The sequence below is a fragment of the Danio aesculapii genome, chromosome 17, assembly GCF_903798145.1.
Source record: "Danio aesculapii chromosome 17, fDanAes4.1, whole genome shotgun sequence".
Taxonomy (NCBI): domain Eukaryota; kingdom Metazoa; phylum Chordata; class Actinopteri; order Cypriniformes; family Danionidae; genus Danio; species Danio aesculapii.
Window position 1 is genome coordinate 41,623,914 of NC_079451.1, and position 10,868 is coordinate 41,634,781.

The following is a 10,868-nucleotide window of genomic DNA, read 5'->3' on the forward strand; positions in this document are numbered from 1 at the left end:
TTCTTTTCATTCTAGGTGTGCATTGCTGGTCTGTTTATACAGCACACAGCTCCTGGTATTACGCTGAAAATAACCCTTGATGCATGAGCACGCGGCGAAACTTGATATTTACGAGCACATGAATCCAATTACGCACTGCATATCTACGTATATTTATGTTCTCTTTGCTTATGATTTGAGCTTGTGTGGAGTCCATACCAGGCTCTGTTGCAGAACCAACGGAAGTGCCCCAAGTCAAAACAAAATAACTAATTGTAAAGGATATCATACATGCGCTTTCTTAGCGCTTATGCTCTCCACCAAAGCCACATCTTGGTATGACGTGTTTCTTTACACAATCTGGTTCACTTTAGTCTCCTTGAATCAAAGGGAAAACACTTTTAGTCAGCAATTAATTCACCCCATTTGGCCAGTCTCACCATGATCTCAGACACGCGGAGGCGCATTGGAATACTAGAAGATCTGCAACATACTGCAGTGTGTTACAAAGGTTCAGCACTCCACCCCTCGTGTGCAACACTTCTGTGCGCTTTCAATCTAACAGTCCCTGGCAATTTCTTCCTCTAGTATTTTGATAATTGGAGTTGCATTGTGTTTTGCCATTAAATCCTGTGTGTCCAACTTTAACAAGCCATTTTCGTTGCATATCCAAAATTACGCACTGCAACACTGGAGTTCATTCATCATCTAACTGCATGCATGATGTATTTCCAGGTCAAAACTGACATCGAAATATTCTTAAGGAGTTCAGATATCTGTCAGCTTACCTTGCTAGAGTAGGGTCCGGGAATGAGTAGTTTTAACGCCTGCCTCTTCAGCTCCACCAGCCGAGCGTTGCAGTTCTCGCACCAGATCCCCCGATCAGAGCCAGGTGAGCTCCCGCTACCCGAGGCTGGAGAACCGGTGCCAAACCCTGGAGACCCTCCTAAGGAACCCGGCGATCCGGTGCTGATCCCAGGAGATACAGTAACAGGTGAGCCGGAGAAAGACCCTGGGGATGATATTCCTGATCCGGGGGAAGGGGTTCCAGAGGACCCGGGCATGGAGCCGGCACCTTCGGGCACCGGGCGGCTGGCGCTCCGGGACTCCTCATAAGCCTTTCGGTACCAGGTTTCAGGAGAAAATGATGCTGATTTCGTAGGGGATGAATCGGTCATCTAAAAAGAAAAGAAATTGTAATTTTACTGCCTGGGATGCATGTGAAAAATAAGTGCGCAACATGGTTTAATACACCACATTTTGCATTTGACATTGACAATAGTTTGTTGTTTCAGTTATTCCACACTTGAAGGTAATCAGCACATAATATTCATACACCCATATATGACTTCTACTAATAATAATAATGCAATCTTACCCCATGCTTTCTACTCCTGGTCCCAGATCTGTCTTTATTTCCTGTTAAAGAGGTCATGATAAAGCCTGACGAAAAGAGACCGATAAAATGTCTGTTACATCCACAACCAGAAGATCCAAAAAATCCGTCTCAGGTCAGTTCAGTTGCCCTTCTGAAGTCCACTCTCAGCGACTAGTGCCATGCAGAAATCTATCCATCTTCCACAGTGGAATGTGCAGAACAAACTGTTGTCCAATCTGAAATGTTCAGCAGGATAAATCCAGTCCTTTCTTATGATTTATCCATGCGCAGCGCTTTAGAGTTCACAGCATCCCAGCACAGACGCATTTTGCCATTCACATGGAGTTGTGTGAGGCGCAGGCTGACAGTAGATCAGGTTCTGCTGATCTGATCTCTGCGCTGCTCTCACTCCTGAGGAGCGCACACATCTGTCTCTGAGTGAAATGGCCACGCCTCCTCCGCAGCCCGCAGCCAATCAAATGCCTGGGATCTGCTGACTGACATGTGGGAGTGTATTGTTTTCCACACGGTCAAATAAATTATATCTAAAACGACCGATTTGAGGTTAAAATTCATTGTAAAAAAGTCAATTTCTGTTCAGTACAGAGATGTATTGAAAATTGATCAATTATATCAATAATTCATCAGTTAATAATGTATAGCAAACATTTTTACAGTATTAAAATAAAACAATTATAGTACAAAAACATTCTTTTTGATGAAATAATGGTCTATTTGTATAATGATTGCTTTTGCTAAGACAATTAATGTTAAAAAATAATAAAATGACATTAAAATGTTAAAAAGTGAGCCAAATCAATTTTTGTAAAATCTTAATATTTTTCAAACATAGTGATATTTAATTAATAAAAAGTGCCAAGCTACACAGCAAAGATGCAATTTGAGGTGTTAAAATACTGAAGACTGCATTTAGAAGAATTTGTCAGTGTTTCTTAATTGACCACATGTTGTTTTGCACAGGAATGAAATAACTTGCCAGAATTTAGTTGTTGTGTTTAGTAGGAATTTGAAGGGACATTTAAGCATGGGTAAATAGCACCACCTACTGCTCACACATATAAAACAAAATCTCTGAACTCGCACTCCAACCACAGCTATATAAGAGACTTATAATTATAAATAACTTAACTATACAATTGAATATATATCATAACATTTTTTCGTATTTTTTTTCAAGCAAATGTATTTCATTAATGTACACGATAAAATAAAACACATTTACAACTGTAGTTTAATAAATGTTTTTATTAAATTACTGTTTTTATCATTCATTCATGTATTTTCCTAAGGCTTAGTCCCTTATAGAAAATCTATTTCACTTCAATATAGCAATATATTAAAAACTGATTGATTAAATCAGTGGTTCCCAAACTGGGGGTCGCGACCCCTTCGGGGGTCGCAGAATAATTTCAAGGGGTCGCGAGTTATTTAAAAATTGTGTAATTTTCAGTGATTATAATAAATATTTTTCAGTATTAAAAATGAAAGCTAATATTTTCAGATTTTTAAAAAGATATCACTGATAAATTCATAAAGTATTTAGGACACATTCAGGCAGAATGCATCTTTGTACTTGGAACGCAGCGCTCAGGAACAGTTTAAAACTGTTGTCATGTCAACTTGCCGCAGTAAACAAAGCCTTCAACGCTTGCCCCGCCTTCGCGCTCTTCTTATTGGCCCACTGCTCTAAGAACTGAACACGAATGATTGGTTAAAATCAGCTGTCAATCACTCAGTCAACGCCTCCTGTCTTCAGATGACAGGAGCTACAACCGCGAAAATGTAAAGCGCTGAAGACGAGAGAATGAAAACAACACTGACAGATTTAGTTTTAGAAACACCTAAAGCTACAAATATTGGCACATCTGATTACTGATCATGTGCTGAATGTTAATCCACCAGCTATACTTATTGAAGAGTGGATAAAAAACCTCCATTGGCTTCAAGTCTGCTATGAAAATAACTAGCATTCACTGTAAAGTCTGTGGGATATCTTTTGGGATATCCGTCCGTGTATCTTTTGGTCACTCAATAATGTTATAAAAATGTCTTTTCTTGTGATAACGGGATTTCATTGAGACATATTTTCCTCACGCATGCTTATTTATTTTTTTGCTTGTTAGTTTTGATTAGTGTTGATTTTCAAATGCAATAAATCTGTTTATAAAACTTGTAGTAACAGTGCGATAATTGGTGGGAGCCACTAAATTTTGGCTGGTGCGCCTACATTTTTAAAGTTAGAAGCACCAGTGTTACCAAGCAAAAATGTTAATTTCGAGCCCTGTAATCTATAGTAAATATAGTTAAAATATTGTGAACAGCTTAAAAAAAGCTATTTTTATTGTTTGTATATGCTTTGGTAGTGGGGGGTCGCGAGTTCTTGACGATCTTACAATGGGGGTCGCGTGTTAAAAAGTTTGAGAACCACTGGATTAAATCAATATTTCATTAATTAAGAAAGTATGGCAAAAAAGTTTACAGTATTACAAATAAAACAATTTTATAAAAAAAATATGCAACATACTTTTTTTTATTAAATATTAGTGTACTTAATGAATGCATTTGCTCAGCCAATTAATGTTTAAGAAATAATATAATGCTATTAAAATATTAAAATGTGAGCCAAATCAATTATTGTAAAATCTTAATTTTTTAACAACATAGTGATAATGAATTAATAAAAAGTGTTAAGCTACACAGCAAAGATGCAATTAGATGTGTTGAAACACTGAAGAGAAAAACAACAACATTGGTATTTAGCCATATTTGTAAGTGTTTGGACCACATGTTGTTTTGCACAGGAATTTGCACAGAATTTAGTTATGTGTGTTTAGTAGGAATTTGAGGGGACATTTAAGCACGGGTAAATAGCACCACCTACTGCTCACACATATAAAACAAAATCTCTGAACTCTCACTAACCACAGCTTTATAAGAGACTAACAATTATAAATTACTTGAATATTTAATTGAATATACAACATAATTTTTAAAGCAAATGCATTTCATTATTGTACAAGATAAAATAAAACACATTTACAACTGTAGTTTAATGAATGTTTAGATTAATTACTGTTTATCTTCACCGATTAAAACAAGTGCTTTGATTTGCCTCCAATATACTTTCATTTTATAACTTGCTGAACTAACTTTATTTAATTGCATTCTGTTAGGGCTTTCATAAGTAATGTGCCCCTCTGGTCAGATCATGAGGGGCATTTTCTTTTGCCCCACAGAGATGAACACAGGGGCACAGGTTAATTAGGAAAAAATGAGCTGCGAGAATATGTCACCGCTTCACAAAAACTGTATCAGAGTCTGCTAATGAAACCGAAAGAAGAAAGACATCACACATTGACTTCATAATGAGGCTATCAGACACACAGTTGGCCTTAGAAAACCTGCCTCATTAATAGCATGAATGATTAATTATTATTCTATGATATACCGTTTCAGTCTTTCATATATTCTACTTTAATAGCTAAACCTAAATAAGGTAAAATGCTATACTGTGCAACTATTTAATAGAGAAAGAGTTGGAAGGCATTGCAAACCACATAAAATGAACAAAATAAGATATTCAGTAAATTGTTTATTATGGTGATTGAGATGATTTTGTTTATGATACATTAATGGAAACTCTTTAAACTACTCGTTTGTTTGATTATCGGGAGTCATCATAAGTCATCATGCTCACAAAGTCTTTGTAGAAAATGACATTTTTATCAGGATCAACAGCGGCAGACAGCATTTCATCCATCTCTTCCTGTGTGAAGGGCTCTCCTTCAATGCAAAAGGAAGATTTTATTTGATTAACTGAAAACATCAGGTTTAGTTAACGAAGCATGGTTTTCTTGTGTTATTAAATTGTCTGACAAATCAATTAATCAATAAAAATGTACTTATAAAGCACTTAACTGTATTTATTTAACTGTATGTATTTATAAAGACTTCACAAAACAACAAATAACTTATAAAGCATTCCTAAAACAAAGAAAACAAACACATTATTATTTAAAACACTATTTAAAATATAAAATCAAGTGTCAAAGGCCAAGAAGAAAAGATGGGATTTGAACAAAGACAATGAAGGAGCCTGCCTAATGTAAAGAGGCAGAGCATTCCATAATCTCCCAGCAGGCACACAACATCATAAGACGTTAATAACAGGTTAGATTGAGGTCATGATGTCAGGTGACCAAAATTAAATGTCTAGTCAGCGTCTAATACAACGTTATTTTGACGTTCAATAACCACGTCAAATTATGATGATATTTGGTTGATTTTAGGTTGTGTTGGAAAGTGACCGAAATCCAACCTCTGATATATGTCATAGTGGTAACGTCCACACAACGTCAAGGTGTAACAAGATTAGACGTCGATATTCGCTTGATTTTAGGTTGGAAGTTGGACATCGACGTTGGTATGACATTGGGTTCTGATGTCAACCTGATTTTCATTTTCAAACAAAATCCAACATCCCCATGACGTTAGGGTACAACCTCAATATGACATCATGTTGATGTCCTGTGGTTGTTGGGCTGGGACCAGCCATGGCAAATGCTCAGTCTCCTCTGAGCTTACACTTTAGGCACATCAAGAAGCAGCTGATCTGCTGATCTAATATAGTGAGAAGGTACATAAGAGTAAAGCAGTTCTAATATAAATGGAGGGGCAGAACCATTTATAGATTTATAAACAAAATAGTTTTAAAATGAATTGTGTATTGTACAGGCAGTGAGTGAAGTAAGGATAAAATGGGGGTGATTTGATTAAATTTGCGACTCCCAGTAAAGAACAGACGAGCCAAAAAAGATCCGCTTATACCAAACATAAAGAACTACAGTAATCCAGCAAAGACAAACAGCACTGCACATGTGCAACTTCAAAATATTGGAAGAGTCTTAAAATCCAGGACACTTTGTTATAGTCTCACCTTCTTGTGTTAAGTATTTAGCCAGCTCTGCTGGTTCCAAGTGTCCTTTTTTCTGTTGATCTAAAACCTTTAAAATAAGATTAAAGTACAGTCCATTAACTTGTTCTACTGGTCTTAGTTGTCCTGCAAAACTTAGTAAAAAAATCATGATTTGAAACATATAAAAAAGATGTACCCAACAGTACAACTACACACTGACACTGCTAAAAGTTTCACGTTAACAAGGTAAATTCACACATTAAAACGTGGAAAACTAAATAGTCACCTCGAAAGCCTGTATGAGCAGGTCTTCTGTAATAGGACGAAACCTGCAAGAAAAAAGCAAAGCGACAGTTGTCACTAATACAAGGCTTTGTATTAAAATTTAATGTGAAAAAATACTTTAGCAAAGTAAATATTTTATTTAATCAAATATTTATTTTATTTTGGTTTCAAGTTTTTTTTTCAGGTACTGCAAAACTATTTTTAAACACTTTCAGTCATATACTGTACGTCTACACTATCTGACAAAAGTCTTGTCATCGATACCAGTTGTAAGAGCAGCAAATAATAACTTGAATTCTAGTTGATCATTTGGAAAAGTGGCAGAAGGTAGATTTTTCCGATTAATCATCTGTTGATCTGCATCCCAATCATCCCTAATACTGCAGAAGACCTATTGGAACCCGCATGGACCCAAGATTCTCACAGAATCCGTCAAGTTTGGTGAAGGAAAAATCATTGTATGGGGTTACATTCATTATGGGGGCGTGCGAGAGATCTGCAGAGTGGATGGCAACATCAACAGCCTGAGGTATCAAGACATTTGTGCTGCCCATTACATTACAAACCACAGGAGAGGGCACATTCTTGCAAAAGCATGTCTGGGGTAAGATGAAGGAGGAGGCATTGAAGATGAATCCACAGAATTATGATGAACTGGGAGTCCTGCAAGAACACTTTCTTTGCCGTTCCAGATGACTTTATTTATAAGTAATTTGAGTCAGAGATGTATGGATGCAGTCCTCCAAGCTCATGGGAGTCATACACAATATTAATTCTTCTTCCACTGCACCATGACTTTATATTCTATACTGGACATTATTTCTGTTAAGGGACAAGACTTTTGTCTAAACAAAGTCAGACCTTACTGTCCTAATTAAATAATTAAAAATCAAAGCATGATCATATTTTATTTTGGTGAAAATATAAGCCACTTCTGATACCAAATAATCAACTAGAAGTCAAGTTATTTTTTGATGTTGCAAAAACGTGGATTGGTGACAAGACATTTGTCAGGTAGTGTATATGTAGAGGCGAAACATTTGTCTGCTCTAGACACAACAACACGTTTTAAGAATAAGATTTTGGCTTACACGGCCAAATCCAGAAAAAGGGAAGTCAAAATATTTCCATTGCTCTCTGGTGATTGGTTGCACAATATTTTAAAAAGCCCTGATCCCTTAAATTAATAAAAGGTAAGCATTTTAATAATGATTTCTGATTAGTTATCACAGGAGTGGAATTCGGTCCCTGGGAGCCTTGGAGAAGTAACCACTTACAATATGTTTAAAAAACATCAGACGAGTCCTCATTTGTATTAGCTTGTACCTACCTATTATGTTACCACTTGCGCCTGCCATTTTAATAACTTATTGTTTAAATATGTTTTAACTACTCTTCACGAGTTCACACTTAAAAATCGTTTAAGAATAAGGCGTATTTGGCGTGCTGTCCGGGGGGAGGGCTCTGAGCTTGAGGAGACACCCCAACTCTAATTATTCCCCTTATCAGGAAACAGAGAGGAGTTGGGATTCGAGCGAAGTATCTAGCCCGGCCCCAGAATGCTCATCCCGGGAATGTAATGCTTAAGAGGTGAGGTGTTGGGGTGGTGGAGGGATGCTAAAGTCGTGAGATGCTGTAGGTAAGAAAGCTTTGGTATATATAGGGGTTTGGTCGAGAACTGATTTGATAATAGGATAATTGTCAATGACGTTTTCGATACTGAAACTTCTGCGCGTGCTCCTCCCGAAATTTGTTTACAAAACATCACTTATCTCTATTACATAATGTGTTTTTAGTTTATTTTGTTCATATACATTTTTTTTATTAAGATCTACTTATCTATGTCTATTTTAGAGCTTCTTAATTATGCTTGATTGATTATATAATTTTTGTATTGCTTTTTAGGGTGACAATGTTAACATCTGTCATCCCAGCCAAATAAACAAATAAACAAACAAACAAACAAATAAATAAACAAATAAATAAATGAATAAATAAATAAATAAATAAATAAATAAAATCATAGTTGCTATTCATTGGTGATGTAAGTATGGTCTGTTTTTCTAGTAAGTTTGCTTTTATTTAGATGCATGGCATTATTGTGTGCTTGCAAATTAGTCTGTGGAATCTTTTCAAATTCGACTCCATCACTACTGCACAGACTCTGGATCTAAATTATGCGATTAGTGCACGTTGATACCTGGGACATTTTGGCTTCATCTTCTACTACACAAAAAAATGACGTGTCATCCATAATTTTTTCAGGGCTAGATACAGCTGCTATGAATATGCATCTATATATTCATGTACAGTTGAAGTTAGACTTATTAGCCCTCCTGAATTATTAGTCCCCAATTTCTGTTTAACAGAAAGAAGATTTCGTTTAACACATTTCTAAACATAATAGTTTTAATAACTCATTTCTATTAACTGATTTATTTTATCTTTGCCATCATGACAGTACATAATATTTTACTAAATATTTTTCAGGACACTAATATTCAGCTTAAAGTGCAATTTAAAGGCTTAACTTGGTTAATTAGGCAAGTTAGGGTAATTAGACAAATCATTAATCGTATAACGATGGTTTCTTCTGTAGTCAACCAAAAAATATATAGCTTAAGGAGGCTAATAATATTGACCTTTAAATAAAAACTGCTTTTATTCTAGACGGAATAAAACAAGACTTTCTCCAGAAAAAAAAAATTACAGAAAATACTGTGAAAAATTCCTTCCTCTGTTAAACTGTTCTGTTTTGAAATATTAGTAAAAGGAAACAAAATAAAATCACAGGACAGCAAATAATTTTGATTTTGACTGTATTTAGAGATATAGATGTGTGTGTGTATGTCTGTGATTTATCAGACTGCGACCTTGTAAAAACATTAAGAATGATCTGGGTATCTGGGTACAGTTTTATTTCATTACAGTCTTACTTGCGCTCCAGCAGGACCTTAGTCATAGTTGGAAGAAACTTCTCATAGCGCACAAATCCAGTGGGTTCTTCTTCCTCTAGCTGTGAAAGCAGTGACACTTCATAACTGCTGATCAACTTACAAGAGGCAATAATATATATGAACCAGCAAAACAAAACCGCTGACCTCGGAGATTATATCATGCAATTCAGCTTCTGAAGGAAAACAACCAAGTGAACGAATGATGGTGCCTATTTCTCTTTTACAGTGAAAAATGTTAGATAACGTTAAACAAGTCATTGTTTGTAGAACATGTGCAGAAAAAAATCTGACAGAAATCAACAAATAGCCTAATATATTGTGAAAAACAACGTAGTGAAATGTTACCTGACATCAACAGTCTTGTTGGATTCATGGTCAAATACATCAAAGGCATTCCCAATCCTCTTTTGAGTTTCTGTTATAATATTTTCTGATATATAAACAAAAGATTTACGTTATATTTTCGGCATTTGTGTGCGTGCGTGCGTGTGTGTGTTTACAAAACAATTCAGCTGCAGACTATCGCTGTTTGTGTGGTCTTTTACTGTAACTTTACTCGACGTTAACAAACTATAACGTTACTGTAAACCTTTCGAACATAATTTAGCTGATAACAGTTATAGTAACGCCAACTGTGTTTAAAAACACGTCACGCCGAGGGTACAAACCCCTTTAATAAGCATATAGTAAGCCCCCAAACGTAAAAAGCGTAGCGTTTTACGTGTAGCATCATTACCTGCAATACTCTTGTCCGCCATGTCTAAAACACTGGTTGCTAGGTAACCTGAACATACTCGCCATTCAGATGGAGGGCAGGAAGTGACTCTTCAACATAGGAATCGCTATCAGAACATCAAAATGTTTCTGTTTTGTGTTGTTTGTAATTGTTTAAATCGGCCACAATAAAAATGCACGGACCTTTATAGTCTTTTTAGACTTTATAGAAGTTTTTGCTCATAAAGGGGGAAAGTTCCAGAAGCTGACTGAAAAACTGAGGAAAAGGCGGCATGTAATAAACATTTATTGAATACATCCATGTGTACAAGCTTTTTTGAACGCGATTATTCGTTTGACAGCACCTATAAAGATTACAGGCCTAGCTATGTATATATATATATATATATATATATATATATATATATATATATATATATATATATATATATATATATATATATGTCAGTGTGTTATATAAAAATCAGATACAAACACCACCACACTTGCACAAAATCCAAGAGAATATAAATAGTACCCTGCTATAGTAATTTATAATGAACGTGTTTTTGAACCACATAGCAAAGTGTATAATGTGTACAACTCTTTGTTAATGAAC

General features: G+C 35.6%; 2 protein-coding genes across 2 annotated transcripts in view; both read right to left on the reverse strand.

Moving 5' to 3' along the window:
- The window catches only part of kif26ba (kinesin family member 26Ba), a 201,256-nt gene extending 199,506 nt beyond the window's left edge, over nucleotides 1-1,750 (reverse strand). The window contains 2 exon segments of the mRNA XM_056476361.1: nucleotides 768-1,157; nucleotides 1,358-1,750. Coding sequence (XP_056332336.1) covers nucleotides 768-1,157; nucleotides 1,358-1,414 — 447 coding nt within the window. The 5' untranslated portion in view covers nucleotides 1,415-1,750.
- Nucleotides 1,751-4,950: 3,200 nt separating this feature from the next.
- Nucleotides 4,951-10,293, reverse strand: efcab2 (EF-hand calcium binding domain 2). Its single transcript, XM_056477480.1, has 7 exons — nucleotides 10,272-10,293; nucleotides 9,881-9,965; nucleotides 9,680-9,752; nucleotides 9,515-9,594; nucleotides 6,580-6,622; nucleotides 6,315-6,381; nucleotides 4,951-5,161 (listed from the first exon to the last, which is right to left on the reverse strand). The coding sequence occupies exons 1-7, from the start codon at nucleotides 10,291-10,293 to the stop codon at nucleotides 5,043-5,045; spliced, it is 489 nt and encodes a 162-aa protein (XP_056333455.1). The 3' UTR covers nucleotides 4,951-5,042.
- Between the last annotated feature and the right edge of the window lie 575 nt (nucleotides 10,294-10,868).

What these genes read in the sequence shown, in the direction of transcription:
- efcab2 (XM_056477480.1), bottom strand. Translation starts at nt 10,293, where the DNA reads ATGGCGGACAAGAGTATTGCAG. An exon ending in GGCGGACAAGAGTATTGCAG is followed by an intron (nt 9,966 to 10,271) that starts GTAATGATGCTA and finishes TTTATATATCAG; the next exon opens with AAAATATTATAACAGAAACT. An exon ending in TGCTCATACAGGCTTTCGAG is followed by an intron (nt 6,382 to 6,579) that starts GTGACTATTTAG and finishes CTTATTTTAAAG; the next exon opens with GTTTTAGATCAACAGAAAAA.